This window comes from Bemisia tabaci, chromosome 7, assembly GCF_918797505.1.
Source record: "Bemisia tabaci chromosome 7, PGI_BMITA_v3".
In the NCBI taxonomy this organism is placed as follows: Eukaryota; Metazoa; Arthropoda; class Insecta; order Hemiptera; family Aleyrodidae; genus Bemisia; species Bemisia tabaci.
The window spans coordinates 43,266,782-43,288,024 of NC_092799.1; the positions used below are offsets into that span (position 1 = coordinate 43,266,782).

At 37.2% G+C, this 21,243-nt stretch overlaps 2 protein-coding genes across 2 annotated transcripts in view; both read left to right on the forward strand.

Moving 5' to 3' along the window:
• Positions 1–265: 265 nt before the first annotated feature.
• LOC109043424 (protein mothers against dpp) lies at positions 266–16,477 on the forward strand. Its single transcript, XM_019060620.2, has 8 exons — positions 266–580; positions 7,767–8,065; positions 9,181–9,352; positions 10,352–10,549; positions 11,446–11,564; positions 12,339–12,537; positions 14,065–14,305; positions 14,736–16,477. Exons 2-8 carry the CDS (start codon positions 7,778–7,780, stop codon positions 14,893–14,895), a joined length of 1,377 nt encoding a protein of 458 aa, XP_018916165.1. The 5' UTR covers positions 266–580; positions 7,767–7,777; the 3' UTR covers positions 14,896–16,477.
• Positions 16,478–18,102: 1,625 nt separating this feature from the next.
• Positions 18,103–21,243, forward strand: part of LOC109043420 (uncharacterized) — a 295,984-nt gene continuing 292,843 nt past the window's right edge. The window contains exon 1 of the mRNA XM_072303015.1: positions 18,103–18,693. Within this exon, the coding sequence (XP_072159116.1) occupies positions 18,685–18,693 (9 nt within the window). The 5' untranslated portion in view covers positions 18,103–18,684. The remainder of the gene's footprint in view (positions 18,694–21,243) is intronic.

Consider the following 21,243-nt stretch of genomic DNA (forward strand, 5'->3'; position numbering starts at 1 on the left):
GAGCGGTAAAATTTAAATGTTTACATTCAAATCAAAATATAAAGCGTAGGATAAATCTATCTATTGACTCGGAAAATTCTGCTAAATTAAAAGAATTATGTATCAGTTTCAAAGATATCACAAGGATTACAGCTACCATTATAAAATAGGAGAATAAATTTAACTCTTTATAAATCAGGTTAAAATATCAATACTTGGCAACAATGTGAGAGCTAGGTGGTTGAGACATTGACGTATATGGTTGAGAGGGGAAGGAGAAAATGTAGGGGAATGTCTAATTGCTTGTTTACAATGGCATAACAACAGGTAGATTTTCATTTTTATGTTCCTGAGATTTCTGTGATTAATGAATTACATCGAAAATTGATACGTGTACAGATCGTAAATTCAGAAATACTTCGCTCGACTGAAATCTCGGTTTTTTCATCTTTGAATCTTTTATCGCAATAGCAGTGGTTTCTTTCGTTACATGTGTATTCCTGTTCATGTGTCTCGGAAGTTTTGAAGCAAGTGTCTTAATACACTACAACATTATTTAGGACCATCAAAGCTGCCTCTCCATTTAATCTGTCTCTAGACCGTAAGTTTTCTCTCAATAATGTTTTGTAAATATTTCAATAGAACTTCAAAACTTTGCATGTCCTATTGTGTCGAGAGCAATGCTCCATCAAAATATGCCAACCAGGGGTTTTTATAGCACAGTTAACTGCATCCAAACGGGTATTACTCTATATTCATAAACATAACTAACCGAAATGTGAGTGGTATTTGTATAATATTGTCTCATGTGGGCCCTCTGGTCTGATGTCCAACATAGAAGATTGAACATTTTTCTAAGTTTGCACAGCTGCATCTCAATGCAACATTCCTTTTACTGAAGAACATCTCATCGCATGAGGTCTAAGGAAGTAGTCTAAGCTCAGCAATCAGATAGCATCAAAATCTTTACACACTAGATCTTAAGCTGTTTTAAGTCACAGCAAGAGACTCTCATGTCCAAATTTTCACGCCGTCTGCTACTGAATACCGGTGATTACAGCTGACACCATCCTTTTTTCCGCAAAGTTAGGATAGCTTTTAATAATTAAGGATAATATCATAGGCTTATGTTGTAGAAATGCATTGGAATATGATGGCCCGCCATACTCTTTTGTCTGAGTCCTGTGCACAGTCTGATTGTGAATGCCACAGCAGAATGAATGGTCTGCCCTTACTCAGTGGTTGTCAATACAGTTTCACCCATTCTAATTCTGTACAGCTGTGCCAAAAAATCCGCTCACAATAGCCTGATTCATTGGCTGTTTCATTTTTTGTATTTTGCCGTTTGATGGCTCCACTGTGAACAGCTATACTTCTTAGTCGTATTCACGCTAGGATGGTGGAATACGTCTAAGTGTTTAAGGTGCGTCTAAGGTGGAAAGTTGGTATGATTACTTATGGTCAGGACCCATTTGTTGAACTGTTTTCAAAATGCAGACATTTTCTAAGAATACTATTTTTCCCCCAAATTAATCACCTGAGAAATAAAGTATTATTTAATCTATCGCCAATTGTAATACTCGCAAATGTTTACTCAAAAGAAGTCAATTTTTTATGTTTTCTTCATGTATGTATGTATGCAGACAGATTTCTTTTGAGTAAGCGTGCGCATTTACTTATTCTTTGACTCTTAAATTTAGAATTATTGGGATTTGTAAGCCATAAACCATTGCTGAAAAGATAAAATATGAAGTGGTAAAGATGTTTTTAGTAAAGCGGAGTATGATATGAAATGTTTTATGAATATATATCTTAATCTATTGCATAATTCAAGATAGTGGGGTGGCCAGAAAGGCTAGGAGCTTTGAAATTTTTTTCCTGCTTGGTTCATGAAATGACCGAAAATGTCACCAGACTTTTTCAACCCAAAAAGTTGATACCAGGTGAGTGCAGAAATTTCGAGGAAATTGTTGATTTTCCAATCAAAAATTGCCAAAAAGGTTGAAAGAAAGCCTGAAATTGTATGAAAATTGTTATGTCTTTAAAAGAAAGAACAAATTCAAACTACCTTGGGAAAAAAAAGTTAAAAGATCTTGACCTTTCTCTACCCTCGTAATTTTCGCCGAAAAAATGTCTGGAATGTGCTTAAACTCAATTGGTTTTAGGAAAAAAGAGGGATGAAAGGGCGGAGGGGAATCAATAACGCCAAACTGTATCCTCATTAAATTAAACAGAATAGTACTATTAATGTTGGAAGCAAAATTTATTATGGGAAAAATGAAAAATATTATTTCAAAAATTAAACAGAAAATTCGACTTAGAATTGTCTATACCCCTCTTGGTTCGTCATTCATTGAATGGAACATACATTCAACCAATTAATTAATTACATCGATTGAAACGGGATTTTGTGGAGGATGCAGCCTTGCTTTTATTTTCACGACAAGCTGGCAACAAGTCAGGAGAGAATCAGGAAAGGGGCGAAAATGAGTGATGCGGTAAGTGGCGTATGGCGCCAGGATTTTTAACGGCGGATTAAACAGAACGCATTTCGCTGTATTTCCAGAAGACTGGTCATCGTCACCGCACGGCGGTCGAGATTGTCAGATCGTGCGCGGAAGACCAATTATTTTTGATTTTCCCAACAGTTAAGATCGTTATTTCTCGCACTACATGGCACTATGTTGCCAATTTTCACGGAATATCTCCTATTTCTGCATGATTTTTATCGGGCATCCGATACATTTTGAAACATCCATCAGAGAACTGTCCTGCTGATAGTCTCAGCTGAGAAAACAGTGGTTATGACATGATGGAACAAGACACGATGTTTCAACGCTCTGTCCTCGTGTGAAACTGCGAATCTGTTTTGATGCGATTCTGCATTGGAAACGTGTCATGAGGGAACTCTTAAGTAATTCAGTCACATTCAATATAAGCAACGCATTCAATGATGTTGATAATAACGTCGTGATACAAATATTCGTACTCTATGGACGCGCGTGTTGCATATGAAACAATTGAAGGCGCTCCGGTCGCTCAAGTCCATGAAGAAGTGCACGTAGCGGTGTGTAACGCGCCGGTGCAAAGAAGATGAAATTTCTAATTTGAGCCTTTTCATTTTCACTTTCTGTTGCCGCCAATTCACCGGGAGAGCACTACAAACTTTCAAAACAGAGCTTTTAACAGGAGTCGACAAAGCTTTCCACAATTCCGCAAAAGTCGAGAAAGTGCCCTCACCGAAACTGATGTTTTTTTTTTTTTTTTTTGTTTTTTTTTCACTGGAAAAAAAAACACATTGGATCTAGAGTCTAGACTTTTGAAAACATTGACAAGAAAAATACTCTTGATTCAATCGGATCTTTGCTGGAATCAAAATGAAATCCGTTTAAATTAAGAGGCTTGGTTCTTGATTTAAGCTGGATTCTGATTGAATCAGGAGTACTTTTTCTTGTCGATGTTTTTAAGAGTCTGGACTCTAGATCCAATGTGTTTTTTTTTTCCAGTGTTGGTTGTTGTTGTTGTCTAGTTTTCAGTCGGACGAGAATTTTAAAATGGTAATTAGAAGGGCAAAATTGCTTATTTTACCATTTCTATGCCAGACGTCGCCCAAAAATAAAATTTAAAAAGAAAAAAATTAGGGCCTTCCACAATTTTTGCGCGAGCTTGGGCGCTTTTTGCGTGATTGGGAATATTATCGACTCCTGGCTGTATTAAGAAAGAAGGGGGGGGGGGGGGCGGCTTAAAAAAAACCTATCGAAATGACGATCATGCAGCCCGAATCAAGTAGAACCAATCTACCCACTCAGGCAGTCTCCGTGAATTAGTATCAGGTATTCCCTGAAATACGGCAATGCCGACGAGGGCTCGGTCGAGGTGTCTAGTATCCTGTTCAGAAGGGGCGGGGGGGAGTCTGTGGCGCCAAAAAAACGCACCTTCACAATGAGAAGAATTCGAATTGTGCCCCGCCGCATCGGCTCCCCGCATTTCCGAAATGAATTCATCTTGCAGTCAGTTGGTACCAGCGATGCGGCGGGCAGCGGTGTCGATTTTCGGAAGAAAAGACACTCTCGTGGACTTCATTCGAATTTTTTGTCGCACTGGAAAAAAAAACACATTGGATCTAGAGTCCAGACTCTTGAAAACATTGACAAGAAAAAGGACTCTTGACTCGATCAGATTTAAGCTTAAATCAAAAGGAAATCCGCTCAAATTAAGAGGCTTGGTTCTTGATGTAAGCAAAAATCCGATTGAATCAAGAGTATTTTTTCTTGTCGATGTTTTTAAGAGTCTACACTCTGGATCCAATGTGTTTTTTTTCCAGTGCGCAAGGTGCAAAAAGTTCCGAGCCCAAACTGTTTCCAATGGTTAGGAGGTTCTGCAAAGTTTTTGAAGATGTATTGAAAACTTGGGAAAGTCAAGGAATTTCGCCGAACTTGTTAAAGTCTGAGAATTTCGCTGCGGAACCCGGTATCATCTGAAAGTTCTCAATTTTCGAGTTTTGTAATTTCCAAGAGCTTCGCGCTGAACATTTTTTATTTAAAGCGTTTTCTGAGGAAAAAAAAATTAGGAAAGTCACTAAAATTTTAAAACCCAAGTAAACTTGTCAGGTTTTCTCGGCTAAATTTGCGATTTCCTCACCGAAAAATGCCCGAAGCCGAGCAAAATTCTCAGACTTTAACAAGTTCTGCAAAGTTTTTGAAGATTTATTGAAAACTTGGGAAAGTCAAGGAATTTTGCCGAACTTGTTAGAGTCTGAGAATTTCGCTGCGGAACCCGATATCATCTGAAAGTTCTCGATTTTCGAGTTTGGTGATTTCCGAGAGCTTCGCGCTGAACATTTTTTGTTCAGCAGTGTTTTCTTGAGGGGGAAAAAAAAATTAGGAAAGTCATTAAAATTTTAAAATCCAAGTAAACTCGTCAGGTTTTCTCGGCTAAATTTGCGATTTCCGCACCGAAAAATGCCCGAATTCACAATAAGATCTGAGATTTGCTCTATTTTTTACGGATCTATCAACAAGGAAGTGGAAAAAAGTAAATAATAAAGAAAATATTACAATGAAATTATCTAAAATTAATCAATGGAAAAAGTAAAAGAAAATCTGGCAATGTTGAAATGTTCGTACAAGATTTTTCTTCTCGTTCCGAAGGCGGTAGAAACAATCCTGTGTGGCGTTTACAATTAGTGAAAACGGTACCAACCTCTGAACCACCGACCTACAATTAAATTAGACCCATCAAAAAAGACAAAAACGCGGTCCCATTAGGTACTCCAAAACGCGTAACTGCCATGGAAGAAATTCGGAAATCTGCGGTTCTACGGCCGTGTTAAAGAGGCCAATGGGCGTGAAAAGCCCCAATTAAGGGGATAATGGGAAGGCACGAAATTGACAAATAGTAGGTTGCCACCTCCGAAGAAACCCAATTCCCGCCTTTATTAATTGAACCGTTCATTCTTAACGGAGTTCGAGTCCGAGTAACAAGCATGTGGATTGTGGAAGCATTGGTATCCCTTACCTATATCAATATCATGTCTTCCAGAGCACACCAGCTTAAGCCCCTCGGGCCCTTTTATGAATGAATATTTTTCTAATGGATTGAAGTATGTAGCAACGAATCAACTTATATCGCACATGTTTTGAAAAAAAAGAAAGTCAGTTCGACTCAAAAAAGTGGAAACCAGTGGGGCATCATCGAGTTTTTCCGCAAAATTTCTCATAGTGAAAAGATGTAAATTGCAAGTGTCTGACACGTGCTTGAGCTCTATTAGGAATTAGGCACAGTGGTCTTAAAGCAAACAAAAAATGTGACATAAATGTACCGTAAGATGATCTGCAGGGAGTAAAATGATACAAGCAGACTTAAAATCGCGGAAAATCAAAATCTCGGCTGATCCTAGTTCCGAAATATAGGAATTTGAATTTTTCATAGTAAATGCAAGATTTCCCCTGATTCTGATCCGGGTTTTCATTTAAATGTCCATCGAATCGGTGTCGATCGGTTCGCGTTTTTATTTTTCGTTCGATTCATGTCGATCGAATACATACCCCCTCGTTGCATGTAGACTTCCTGTCATACTTTTTTTCAACTGAACAATTCGCCTTCTTCGGCGTCTGCAGCAATTGTTGCTACGAATGTGGTGTGCGCACTGATTTAAGCTCATCACATATTTGACTCTCTGAAGACGTTTGATATGTGAAAGCAGTTCGCCTTCAGGTGCGTCTGCGGCAATTGTTGTTACGAATATGTCGTGCGTGCTGATTTTAGTTCATTACATACTCGACTCTCTGAAGGCGTTTTATGTGCACAAGTAGCGCAATCTGTTGGAGAACGAACGAAGCAGGGATTGAGCGATTCATTCAATCTCACTTCTGTTATTCTCCGATAGGGTGCTCTACCATCGCACATAAAACGCCTTCAGAGAGTCAAGTATGTAATGAGCTGAAATCAGCACGCACAACATATTCGTAACAACAATTGCTGCGGACGCAGATGAAGGCGAATTGAAAACAACCGTATAGTGCACATTGGAAATCATTTTAATTAATATTTTTACTAATAGAGTTGTGTTCTATGGTCTTTTTATGACGGATTCTAATCTTCTTTCAGGCGTTTCGTGCGAAGAATCCTCCACCCTCTCCGCGGGAGGTATCATTGGTTGTTTTCAATTCGTCTTCATCTGCGTCTGCAGCAATTACGAATATGTTGCGCGTGCTGATTTAAGCTAATTATATATGTCGAAGGCAATTAGTCAAATGCCTAGACCGGTAGTCAAATTTTGAATTACGGAATTCTGTAAATTTATGGCGAGGAGTTCAAGGGTTTTCAATATTTAGGGAAGAAGAACTCTTCAAATCCGCGAACTCTCCCTGTCCCTAGTGTCCCTTCCTGTTTACATGCCCTTAGTGCATTTAAATGTTAAACTTTTAAAAAAATGTTTTATGACTTGCTGAAAATTTCATGATAAATGTGCGTTCAGGATCTTGAAATCGTAGATCGCAGCTATGCTTTGTTGATTGATTAACGTTTTGATTAAGTATAACATTTTTTATGTTAATCAATTTAAATTTAGTTCTTTAAATTTAGATACAAAAGTTATAATTTTTATTTATGGTTTAAGGATTTCTGGATTTCCCCCCTTTCTTGGATTTTTAATTAAATGATTGGTACTGCATCGATCGACTGATCGATCTGCATATATTTACAGAGAATTCTTTCTTACAGGAGCAACGAATTATTTTGTCTAAAATTAGGGTAAAAAATCAAAATTTCAATGTAAGTAAGAGTATCTGACTACTTGCCTAACCATTTGACAAAACGCCTGATTTGACTATTTGCCTTTGACACTCTCTGAGGGCGTTTCATGTGCGAAAGTGGAGCACGCTGTTGGAGAATAACAGAAGTCATATTTCGAAGAATCGTGCAAACATACGTGCTAGTCCTCAAGTTTCACACCATCCTGCCATGGTGTAAAACATATTTCCTTTTCCAACACATCAATGAGTCGGGAAATACACAAGAAAACTTGGAGACTCAAACGCTACGTAGAAAAGTTAACCATTTCATGACGTGATTTTTCCTTGATGCTACTAATTATAATTCCTTGGACAATGTTTCATTTTGGTGTTGCAAATTTTTCCTAAAACTGGAGTTGATTTTTTTTTTTAATTTTTTTTTTCCAGTTCTGTGCGCTACTAATTATAATTCCTTGGAAAATGTTTCATTTTGGTGTTGCAAATTTTTCCTAAAACTGGAGTTGATTTTTTTTAAAAAAATTTGTTTTCCAGTTCTGTGCAAAATGGACGAAGAGGACACAAACGGGAGTTCGGGCGGCGGAGGCGGGGAGAGGTCCCTTTCTTCGACTTTCAACAGTCTTTTCTCGTTCACAAGTCCCGCGGTGAAGAAGCTACTCGGCTGGAAGCAGGGAGACGAGGAGGAGAAATATGCAGAAAAAGCAATCGACGCACTTGTCAAGAAGCTCAAGAAAAACAAGGGTGCCATCGAGGAGCTCGAAAGAGCGCTCAGTTGTCCCGGGCAACCCAGCAAGTGCGTCACCATACCTCGCAGTCTCGATGGAAGGCTACAGGTGAGCCCCACACTCCCCACAGGCTGAAATTAAATGAAATATTTCAGAACGTACTTTTCAAGTTCCTCATTTTCTTCGAAGTTTCCATTTGGTGGCCTCCTGTGGTGTAGTGGTTGCAGCGCTGGCTCTACAATCAGGAGGTCCCGGGTTCGATTTTCGGCTAGGCGACCCGAGTTTGATGGTCTCAAAACAACGGTTGCCTTGGGCTGGTACATGGTAGGGTCGGAGGGGGGAGGGGCTCTAACTGGAAGCGTAAGGATGCTCCACTTGTGTGGTATTTGAAGTAGTAGTAAAAAAAAAAAAAAATTAAGATCTCGAAAGATATTCACAGTGCGGGAAATAGCTGAAATTTTTACATTACTCAAGATTGCCGGCGCACAGTGGATCGAGTCAATAGGAGAGGTTGGACAAATTGGAAACTTGAAACGTTTTTAACTCCGATTTTACAAATCTTAAAGGTCCCAGCAGTGGTGTCATTGGTTTCCTCGTGAGATTTCCCTCACTAAGCACCCCTTGAAATTTAAAATATGATGAAATAAACACTAAAATTTTGCGGTTTTAGTAAAAAATTCTTGTCTGACCTGTCTCATTTACTCGATCCACTGTGCAGCGGTCTGGAAAACCAAGAAAATCAGGGAACTTGCGGCAACTGGGAAAAGTTGGGGCAAAAAATTAATTCATGGGAAACGTCTGGAAATTCCTACAGCTAGGTAAAACTTATCACTGATCTTTTAACTGGCTACCGTTTATGGTATTTTTAAGGCTTGTTATTTTTTAACCAGCTACTGAAAGCTTTTTTCCATAATTGGATCTTTAAACAAGGAAATGTCTAAGTTCAGCGAAATTCGGCGTGTTTAATAAAAAAAAAAGAAAGAAAGAAAAAAAAGATGGAAATTTTGTACAAAAGGCAGGAAAAGTCAGGGCATCAGACAATTTTGGAGTCTAGGAAAAGCACAAAAGTCAGGGGAAGTCAAGGAATTTGGAGATGAAGAAATTATGATACAAATCCGAATTTACTCCTGTTGAAACAATATTGGTACAGTAATTAATTCCCCCACATAAAGTAATTTTAGTTTAAGTATCCATTAAATACTTATTTCTGTCTTTTTTTGTAGGTATCCCATCGAAAAGGATTACCACATGTCATTTACTGCAGAGTCTGGCGATGGCCTGATCTACAGACACATCATGAGCTTCGTCCAATGGAACATTGTCAGTACCCATTTTCAGCTAAACAGAAGGACGTCTGTATCAATCCATATCATTACAGACGAGTTGAAAGTCCTGGTGAGTAACCAACTGAGCTTGCCCAGCTGTATGAAGAAAAATACAGATATGCAGCATTTCTATGATACTCTTCAAGAATCAAACACTTTTTATTTAATTAAAAAAAGAAATGAAGGAGTACTATCAACATTTTACAGAATAAGCCACGAATTATTTTTTCCTGCTAATCAGTCTTCTTGATTATTGGCCTGACGCACTTAACATATCTCCGTTAATCACTTGAATTAATGTTCAATTCTCTTCAAAGTAACCAGAGATTTTACTTTTAAAGCAACGATGGTTCTGGAGCACAACTGTACCATTATTTAGAATAGTTTTAGATTAATATTTTTAACAGAAAAACTCGATTACTCAGTTATTTTATCTGGGCAATGCAAAGTTTAAGAAAATGGTGCCGATTTCCTAGCACCTGTTTTCTAATCTTCATCACCAATCAATTGTTTTTATTTTAAAATATCTATTTGAAAAATTTTCTACTATCACTTACATGATGATTCTGGCGGAAAAAAAGAAAAAAAGAAGAAGAAGAAGAAAAAAAAAATAGATACCTACTGAGAAGATGAGATTTCCCGTAGCAAGTCTTCTGTATCCATCTACTTTAGGGAAAAAAAATAAAAATGAATTTACGCTCTGGTATGCATATTTTAGAAGGACATCAAATCATCCTAACAGAGGAAATACTTTTTAAGAATCTGATGTAATCTACTGATACTGTTTCAAGTCTCTGCTGACTATTCTATTCTATCCCCCAACGGAATGTCATGAGGAGTAAATCGCAATTCTTTAGTAGGTAGCGTTGGAGTAGGAGTAGGAAGTACTATTCTCTTTGTTGAAATGTATTAAAGAAAGCCATTGTTACGTTTCAAATGAAGGACAACTTTGTCATTGATCTTCCATTGAAGATTAACTCTAAGATGCAGAGGGGTTAAGTACACCCTATTGGCTTCCCCAAATGACGCCCCTGTTTCTATGTGTTCTTATTTCTTTCTTCCTTTATAGTCTTGCCACCCGTCCTCGTGCCACGCCTGAGCGAATTTCCACCTGGTCACTCTCTGCTCTCTTACCAACAGACTTCAGAGCCCATGCCACATAACGTGTGTTACAGAGGCAATGGCAGTGGTTTCAGTCAGCCAGTATCGCCTCAAAATTCTGTAAATTCCAATCCTCGGAGTCCGTTTGAAACAAATGGTGCCTCAGGTATGTGCCTTTTACCAAAATAGTCCTAACTAGCGGCTATTTTAAAGTTAGGTATCTTTCCTTGTTTTACAAACAATATTAACCAACTGAAGTTCCAAAGAATTTGGTCAAGTAGTGAATAAAGTTCATTTTCTGTCCTTTCTAGTGAGAATTGGATAGACTGCTGCATGGCAACCTTGCATTTAATTTTACGAAAAAACTAGGGGGCTCTGCCTCCTGATCTACACGGCCAAACCCTCGGGGAGCTGCGTGCCCCAAAAGGCCCTCCTCGCAGCCAGCAAAATTGTCAAAATCGCCTGTTGGCGGTCAATGAGCAAATAATATTAATTGAACAATGAACCAATGTTTAAAAAAAAATTTTATGCCCAAGACTTTCTCCTTACTCTGAATTTTGATTCCTCCTTTGGAATTAGACCTTTGGACCGTGTTACTTTCCTTCCTCACCCGGTCCATCGAGCATCATAAAAATGATTTTATTAGAATAGAGAGGATATTTCAGTTGTCTACATTGCTCCGCACATTTTAATACCAAAAAAGACAGATTTGACAGATTTGTTTTTAAAGCTTTTCAGGATGTTATATAAAGTGTAAAATTGCATTTTGCTTTTCAAATTATACCATTAATAGTATAAACCCGTGTCTGTGAAGCAATATACATTCAATGTTCCCCTGATATCTTCAAAGTTCATTTTTTGCCTCAATATTTGAGTTTGAATTTGATTGTACAACAAGCCCTTATACCATTTTTCTACTTCAACCGGTTTTCTCTTCGAATCACTTTACTATGTATCACTATACTCATTCACATGAGATACCTCTCATATACTCATCAGGTCAAAGTAAGTTTCCAAATTTTCATCACTGTTAATTGATGTTGTTCCTTTTGTTTTTTCCAGAATCCCCTCCTGGCTATTCATTCAGTCCAGACAGTGATGAGGGCTCAAATATCTCTTCTTTCACCAATAATCCATCATCAATGGATACTTCAACAGATGTTGCCTCTGTGCCTTACCAGGTATCCTTATATTTTCTTTTCGAAAACCCTAACATTCAGTCCTACGTATGCAGCTTTTCATCTCCGTAGCAGTGCTCAAACCTCTTGAAATTCTAAATGTGATATATTTCAATACTTTCCCGCACGTTGCACATATTTGCCTTTATTTGATCGATCCAGACTGTATTTTTTTAAAAAAAAAAGTAATAAGTCACAGGGGGTGAGAATCGTTAACACTTAGTTCAATTGTTTAGCTGCAGTAAAACATACTTTATAATTCTGGAGGTTGTTTTTTTCAGCTCAAAGACATTTAACAAAAAAAATTGCAAAAGAGTTTTCTGTCCTTTATATGATAATCAATCAATTTTTGAAATATTATAAATCTGTGAAATTTTTATTTAAATTTATACTATCATTAATACCTGTGTGAAATGGATTTTTCTCCAAAAGTCTGCTCTAATTGTGATAACTCCTGTCGGGTATTATATTTTAATAACTCAATTTTGATTTTTTTTTTCTCCATTTCGGGGGAGGAATGTCACATGCGCAGAGTTTTATAATCAACCAGCTGATTGTCGAAAAAATTATCAATAAATATGCGTATACATTTCTAATTATACTATTTCCTGTGCAGGTATGTTGCTTCGATTTTTACGATGTCTCAGAATGATCAAATCAACGCTTGTAATGGGAAAAAGGATGCCAAAAAATGTGCATCCATTCCTTCCGTACAGAATTAGAGGTTGATTTTTTTGTGTGAAATTTATTGTAAATGGAACGACTTTCATGTTTCAGGAACCTGTATACTGGGCGAGTATTGCCTACTATGAGCTGAACAGTCGAGTCGGTGAAGTTTTCCACTGTCAAGATTACTCAATCAAAGTGGATGGATTCACAAATCCAAACAACAACCATAATCGATTTTGTCTTGGTCAGCTCTCGAACGTCAATCGCAATTCCACCATCGAAAACACACGAAGGCACATCGGAAAAGGTAATCAACTGCAAAAGTTTCGACAAAGCCATTTACTTTCAAATTCCAAGCAACTTCAAATATCAGGTTACAGAAGTGAAGGGAAACTGAATGCAGTCAGAGAACTTTATAATAAAAAAGAAGGATCAGGGAAAAGTAAGGACAGCTTCGGATCAAAAATGCTGCTTCTGAAATCTCTCCAAGTCATTCTATGCCTTTGCTAATTGTGCATTTTTTCTTTTACAATATCAAGGCAAAGTTAAGAGATTTTTGTGCTGATGGTGGATTCTTTTGGTGAAGACAAGGATTTCAATTTAATTGTAAAAGTCGTGAAAGCACTGGAAAGTCTTGGAGGGTATGGATTCAATCGACATGAATCGATCGAAAAATGAAAACCTGAATTGATCGACATGAATCAATCGACACTGATTTGATTGACAGTTAATTTATGTCGATCGATTCACGTCGATCGATTTACGTCGATCAATTCACGTTTTTATTTTTCGATCCATTCATGTCAATCGAATCGATACCGGTGTTTTTAAATTAACTGTCGATCGAATCTGTGTCGATCGATTCACGTTTTCATTTTTCGATCGAATCAACACCGGTCTTTTAATAATTTGTCGATCGATTCACGTTGATCGATTTACGTCGATCGATTCACGTTTTCATTTTTTGATCGATTCATGTCGATCGAATTGACACCGGTTTTTTAACAATTTGTCGATCGAATCGATGTCGATCGAATCGATGTCGATCGAATCGGTGTCGATCGAATCGGTGTCGATCGAATCGGTGTCGATCGAATCGGTGTCGATCGAATCGGTGTCGATCGAATCGGTGTCGATCAAATCGGTGTCGATCGATTCACGTTTTCATTTATCGATCGATTCATGTCGATCGAATCCATATTCTCCGAAAGTCTTTGGGCTTTGAAACTTGGGCATTTTGCCTGTGAATGAAGCATCAACTTGTTGTAGTTGACGAGAAAAAAAAATACTAAAATTGTGGCCTGAATACTGTGAGCAACAGGATGGTAAAATAGTGCTGGGTCCACTTTATTTTGGGAAATTACAGCAAACAAATTAGCATTAATACCAAATGAACTCTAATGAGTTTCTGTGCAAGACTGAATGGGAGAGTGTTCAACTCAGACACTAGCGTTTGAGTTCATTATGAATTGAAATTCTAATTTTTTGATTTCTAGGCTTTACTTTCCCTTCAGATTAGTGTACTAGCACTTCACCATCAAGTTACTTGTAATGAGGCGTTTTGGAAACAAATGAGGTATTTTTGATAAATGTCCTTAATTTCCTCAAAAACTCGACGAAAAGTCTGAAAAAGTCCTTGTTTATTTGGCTAGTAATCTGGCAAAAACTTTGCAAGAGTCATTTTGTTTTGTTTTCTCTGTATGAACCTTGTTTTCACAGATAGCACGCAGGAAAATGACTGATACTTCTAAAGGTTTATCTCACCCATCGTAAATAATCGAGGTTGTGCCAACTATGGAAAAGCTAAATTTTTCTTCCCTTTCTTTACCAACAGGAGTCCATTTGTACTACACGGGAAGTGAGGTTTATGCAGAATGCTTGTCAGACTCTGCGATCTTTATTCAGTCTCGTAACTGTAATCACCACCATGGGTTTCATCCGTCCACAGTCTGTAAGATCCCGCCCAACTGCTCTCTCAAAATCTTCAATAATCAAGAATTCGCCCAGCTTTTGTCGCAGTCTGTAACTCATAGTTTTGAAGCTGTTTATGAACTCACAAAAATGTGTACAATCAGGTGAGTAAACTTTACTTCTCTCCCGGTTTTTCTGTTTAAAAATTTTCTCTCCTCTATTGTTTAGAGATCCTGCTAAGGATCCAGGAAGATAGCAGTTCAACACTTTTTACTATTTAACACTGGTGATGCGATAAATCAATACACATTCCACCAAAGCTTCAAAAACACTCCTACTACAACTATCGTCTTGGCCTCAGGCTCTCATGAATATGCTATCACTCAAAATCTAAATATTTATACATATTTTATCAAAATTTATAGTTTTGATCCAAGTCTTAATTTGAAAAACTTGGAATGCGCCACTCAGCTGGAAACAAGTCTGAAGCCTAGTGTTGGAGCTAGAAGAGCATATCTCTATTTGAAAAAACTTATCTCTACTTTTTAAAGAGTTTTTCTTTTTAAACTGACTAACTTTTTCTTGTATTTTCAGGATGTCTTTTGTAAAAGGATGGGGAGCAGAGTATCATCGCCAAGACGTTACGTCCACTCCTTGTTGGATCGAAATCCATCTGCATGGTCCGCTTCAGTGGCTTGACAAAGTTCTCACCCAAATGGGCTCGCCACATAATGCTATATCTTCTATTTCGTGAATATATATCCATATGTTTGCATGATGACATGCAAATTTTTCCTATGTTATTTCGTTCCCTTCCTTAGTTCTTAATGTACAGTATTCATTGTGATATCAAGTGACTTTTTTTTAAAGAAAAACTGTGGAAGTGAAGTGTCTTCCATCTATATTTAAGTCATATACTGAATCGATTATTTTATCCAATATTTCTTGATCGTCTTCCCAAAATTCTCATCTATGAGGATATTTTTTTTTTTCAACTGTGTATGTTATCCATTCCTGGAATAAATGGGAGTAATGTGCTTTAATGACGGTATTGTTTGTAGGTCTAGAAGATTCCTGACTATGTCACATTGATTAGTTTCTTATTTCTAGCAAATTTTTATTGTCCCAGAATTTTAACAACACACCACGCTTTGAGCAAGATTTAAATTTTCAACATGCCGTGAGACTTAATCGATCAAAAAGTCCAAACTAATCAAAGCAATTTATTTTAAGCTTATCATTTCAACCTCCTGTAGAATCACTCTAAACTAACTGACTTTTTTGCATATGACCAACTATGTAATGATCTCTGAAAGTCTATTTTAGCTTAGTATGAAGTACCTCACCTTTGATCTCAAAGGCAGGAATTCATTTTGTTCATTTTACAGAGAACAAATGCCCTTTTCATTTCCTTAATCATCCATTATACATTCATTAATCAGTATGAATCACAAGGAATTTTTAGCATGATATCCTCAGAATGGTTACCTTAATTTTGATTGCATGTCAGAGTATGTGACGTGTATTTTAATAAAGGGCAATGCTCTCACCAAACCCTGTCATTAATATTTTTCGATAAGATCTGCTTTTTTATTGACGCCTTAAATTTAAAGTAAGTTTGTGTGCTTCAATAGTTTTTCTATTTGTATTTAAGAACTGAATAATTGTATAACTTAAATGTTTAAAAAAATCGAATCATTAGTATGGATTGGTCCATAAATTAACTATCACTGAAGGAAGTAAGAGGTGTCTTTACTATATATGTGTATATAAATAGGCTCCTTGTAAGTAGAGAACCCCTTGTTGAAGGTCTGAGATTGAGACTTCCTTGATATTTTTTTTTTTTATTGAAAGCTACACAATTACGCTAATTCTAATTGTGTTACTTGTGGCAGCATCAAATCTTTTCACAAATCGTCACCTTCCGGGCAAAGTATCACAAGCGCCATGCGACGCTTCAAAATTTCCGCCGCCATTTTATTTTATTACAGAGAAATTGTTGGTTGAATCTGTTTGAAAATTTCACTGAATTTTATCGGCATCGCAAAGAAAATTCAGTGAAATTTTCGGACAGCTTCGTTGAACAATTTCTCTGTAAAAAAATAAAACGGCGGCGGAATTTTTGAAACGCCGCATGGCGCTTGTGATACTTTGCCCGGAAGGTGACGAAATATCAATCTTTAATTTTAAACAAACAGAGGGTAGAGGCCTTGTTATGATTTCCATTTTAGCATTCATAAGGAACCTATAGCCATGATCGATGTATATTTTCTGTCTGTGATTTTGTGCCTACTTTATTTTATACTTTTAATACATTCTTTTTTATACAAACTTCATGTCTCATTTGGGTACGATTTTATGTGTCCTAACCTTATGGGGGTTTGGCAGCTGACGAGGTATGGTTGATGGTTGGAACAAATGCCCATGTTAGATCTCTGGTAGAGAGTAAGACCAAAAATGTAGATTTCTAAATTAGAGGATGAATGAGGATGCCAAAAATCAATTTTTTTTATCAACAAAAAATATATACATTCTAGCGCCCATCTAACTGCATTACTCTGAAATTTTAGAAACATTTTGAAAGACAAGAAAAACAGCCGCTCTCAAAAAGTTGCCTTTGACGCTTAGCTCATCATATATGTCACGATTGTCACTCCTTCTCTTGAGTAAGAAAAAGATGAAAGGAAGGAAAGAAACAACCTAGTCTGCTTTACATAACTTTTCTATTTTCGCTGTAGGTATAGATGGAGTGTGGAATTCTGTACTCCATGCATACAGCAAAAAAGAAAAAGTAATCTGTAACAGGTTCTAATAAATTTAAAATATTTCCTGATTTCGGTCAATCAGAACTAATTTAATTAAAGCTCAAATATGTCAAATACAATTTTTTTGATAGTACCAAACCACATGTTGGCTTCTAATTTTTGAAATTCAAATGTCTCCAAAATATTCAATTTTTTAATTTAACTCGGAGGCTGACTGATATTTCAAATTAACATGTGGATGCCTCCAATGACAATGTCACTATATAAACTTGTATCCCACATGCTTCAAAATAGCTGTTCTTACTTACCAAGAATCACCACATACATGGGCAAAATTCTAATGGGGAGAATATTCATGAGTGAACGAAAAAGACACCCAAAATGCTGTGGAATATTGATGATGACACATCCCTCAAAATGTTACAGAAAAACATGGAAAGTCGTCAACTAGGATGAGCGGTTTCATAAACTTGATTTCATCATTTGCGTGCTGAATCTCATATCTGGGTCTCATTCTTTGTAAATCGGGTAGGCAGCCTAACTATCAGTATGCTAATTGTGAGAAATAATCTTGTGAGTTTCGGCATTGTAAAGTCTGGATATTATTAGAAGTGATTTTAAAAAACCTTCAACATATTTGAGACCGCATCAAGGTACGCAATACATTTTTTTTTAAAATATTGGAAGGTATTAGGGATGGTCGAATATCGAATGCGATTATTTGAATATTTGAAACTTTTCAAATGCGATTATTTGAGAATTCGAATCTTGCGATTGCGAATAGTGCGGAAGCGAATATTCGAATATTTTCGATCATTGCTTCGATTTTTGATTTTTTATGAACCGTGAGAGAAAAATGACACTTTTGATACCTATGAATGCGATCATTTGAATATTCGAATGCTATTATTCGAATATTCGAATTTGCGATTGCAAATACTTCGGAAGCGAATATTCGAATGTGATGCGATTATCTCGGTGCCGATAATTCAAATATCGAATATTCGAATATTTAAATATTCGACCATCCCTAGAAGGTATGTTATGCACTTATATGGACAGAGCAGCGCTCGTGAGTTGAGAGCGCATATTTGAAACTACGCGCGATTTTTAGCTTCCCAACTCTACCGATGGCAGCGACACTTGTCCCAGCACCAAATAGTTGATTCCGCGCACGCTAGAGTGCGACACAGTCGTTTTATTGATCGGCGGCAACACGCGCGCCGTCGCATCACGCGTGAAAATCGGATGAAAACATGCTCCAGTCTGCCGTTATCTTGTGCCAATTTTCCAAACAAACGAAAGTTCGCTGTTTCGCGTTCGCTGAGTGATTCCCTTCCGTGCGTGAAATTTAAAATAATTAGCTACCTTCAAAGTCCTAATACATCGTTTATGTTCGCTTTATCCTCTTCTCCTTATCTTATCAACTACGCTATCTTTATCAGTGATAAGAAGTGTTCTTTAATATCTTTATCAGATTCCAATCGATAAGAATCACGTTCTGCCTTTCCATCTTTAGTGTCGCGAGATGCTCCAAAATGCGTGTCCTCCTCAGAATCCTTGAATAAGTTTACAATAATTTTGTGATCGTGCAGATCGGTGCCAATATTTTATTACGTGTTCCTTAAAAAAATGCATTTTCTGTGAAATTCCCTCAACCCACCCCAACGTTACTAAAAAGTGCGCGTACGCGTAATAGGATTACCGTCATGTTTCATCATAATGTGCATCTAATGGATTAATATCTGCTCATCTTGAAGTTTCATTCCAGAGGAACAATGGCTAATGTGAGTATTTTTCCCCAAGTACTAGGTTTTTTAACAGTCGTGATTTGCTAATTATTCAATTCGCACCGCACATGAGGGTGCTCCTGTTCAATGCAATGATTTGGGGGTGTACAGCTGTAGCTGTGCCTCTCCTGTTAAGTCAGGAAATTCATGACTCATGTATGACGTAGGGAATTTAGCCATGCACATGTTGATTATTTCTGCCATGAAATTCATTGGCGCTTATGGTAGGTAAATCAAGGCAGCCTGCATCATGACGAGTACCGTTATGAAAAAATTTACCCAGTAGGTAATATCATTGAAATCAGTAGGTATGTTTGAGCTTCAATGTCAAATTTTACTAGGTACATGAGATACACCAAGATCTTGCACAGTTACTTGATCCGAAGAATTATTAAACGATCAGGCGATTTTGCCTCTTAGTTTTGGTCGTCAATAAATTGCTCTGTGGACAAAAGATGCCTTTTAACAGGACTCTCATGTGTCTAAAATATGGTATGACTATGTGCATGCAGTGTGATTCTTGAAATAATGTATTTTCAAGCATCTATCTATGTCAAAACAAACGATAAGCTCTTCATAAAATGCATAATCATCGAGGGTTCAGGCTTCCAAAACAGGGTGAAAATACAGCGGCAGTATGTAAAATAAAACGTAAATTTTCAAGAGCATGTTTTATTTCTACTCTGCCAATCTGATAATTACGGATACCTACATGGTGTTTTTCATGGTGAATTTTTTGATCAATTCTGTGTTTGAAAACATGAATTTATTTGGTTTCAACTTAGTCTCTGATGCTTGCTTTTGAGCCTCCGCTCACTCTCTCCTCTTAAAGTATGAAAATGAATAATGTTTATCCGACTTTTTGTTTCGATATCATCACAACACTTTGTAATCGAACAAAATAATCCAAAACTGACCTGCCACCGTTTTCTTTTAGTCTTGATGCTTTTTTCGTAATTCAAGGACTCAAGCCACTAGGGAATTTTATAGTGAACTTTTTGTACTTAAATTTATAGGTACTCAAGCATCAGGAAAAATGGTTGCAACTAATTTAATCAAGTGGCTTGCGGATGAACTTGAGCACCTAGGTCAAATTCTGATGACTGTTCCAATGCAAATTTCCACCTAGTCAAATCAAATTTTTTCTAAATCTTTGATGCCGGTTCTATTTGGAATATTAGTGAGGTCTAGGATATTTGAACGAATGTGTTACCGTCCACAGGAAAAGGGACAGTAGTTCACAGAGGATATATTTTCAGGAGAGAGAGGAGTAGAGTTGGGTAGGGAAATAATTGGAACCGAGACTTACTTAAATGGAACACTCTTTCCGGTGTCCTAAAGAAAAAGTTAAAACCATATGATCCCTTACTACACCATGAGAAAGCGCAAAGTTGCATTTTAATCTGGCAGTCTCGTGCTCTAAACACAGCCTAGCTGTGAAAGTGCAGGCGTCTTGCATGGGCATTCTGAGTATTTTTTGAGGACATCAAATTTTTAGCGAGGGAATTTACTTCTACACTGGAAAAACAAACCACATTGGATCTAGAGTCCAGACTCTTAGAAACATCGACAAGAAAAAGTACTCTTGTTTCAATCAGAGTCTAGCTTAAATCAAGAACCGAGCCTCTTAATTTAAGCGGATTTCGTTTTGAATCAAGCAAAAATCCGCGATGGAATCAAGAGTATTTTTTCTTGTCAATGTTTTCAAGAGTCTGGACTCTAGATCCAATGTGGTTTTTTTTCCATTGTGGTTTTGTGGTAGCTAAGCCTAAACTACTCTTAAATCAATTTATTTGAAAATGTTTCATATCAAAGCTGCCTTTCGATACTCCAGCAGGGTAATGTAATACCTACTTATATTTTTCTCAGGAATGCTTCTTATTTCCCATTTTTTGAATCCCTACTTATTGTTAGTCCAAGTAAGTAAGTCATCCAAAAAATTCGTCGACGGATATGTAATTTTTCGAAAATTCGCTGAAGGGCGTTCTGCGGATCATGCCTGGATTCACCGGTCAGGTAACATAGGCAGTTGCTCAGGAGTCGAAGAAATGGGGGAGAGGGGGGGATATATTTTGGAGGGAATAAGAAGACGAGAAATAAATGCGTTCGGAATTGTTGTTTTTACAAAGTAACTGTCACCGACGTCATCATTTGAGGGGCTTAGAGGATAAAGCGCACAAGTGCAGTTTTTGCTATTTCGGGTAATACGTGTTTGAGGTTTCGAAATTTAGTGGATTTTTCAAAAATCGGTATTTGGGAGCAAATTTCGCACAGCAAACACATTAAGACTAGTTTTGCTCGAAATCATCAATACTTAAGTATCTCGAATTTTTCAAAAACTGCGCCTACGCGCCTTATCCCACCAAGCCCCTCATTTGACGATTTCTCCTTTTCCCCAGGACCCTGTTGGTCCTCAGGTAATTTTTTTCGCCGGAACCACACACTGGAAAAAAAAACACATTGGATCTAGAGCCGAGACTCTTGAAAACATTGACAAGAAAAAATACTCTCGATTCAATCGGATTTTTGCTTGAATCAAAACGAAAT

Bases quoted from the DNA above. Each gene is read 5' to 3' on its own strand.
- LOC109043424 (XM_019060620.2), top strand. From the start codon at position 7,778: ATGGACGAAGAGGACACAAACGGGAGTTCGGGCGGCGGAGGCGGGGAG. The intron at 9,353-10,351 runs GTGAGTAACCAA...CTTCCTTTATAG, and splicing joins CAGACGAGTTGAAAGTCCTG to TCTTGCCACCCGTCCTCGTG. The intron at 11,565-12,338 runs GTATCCTTATAT...TTCATGTTTCAG, and splicing joins TTGCCTCTGTGCCTTACCAG to GAACCTGTATACTGGGCGAG.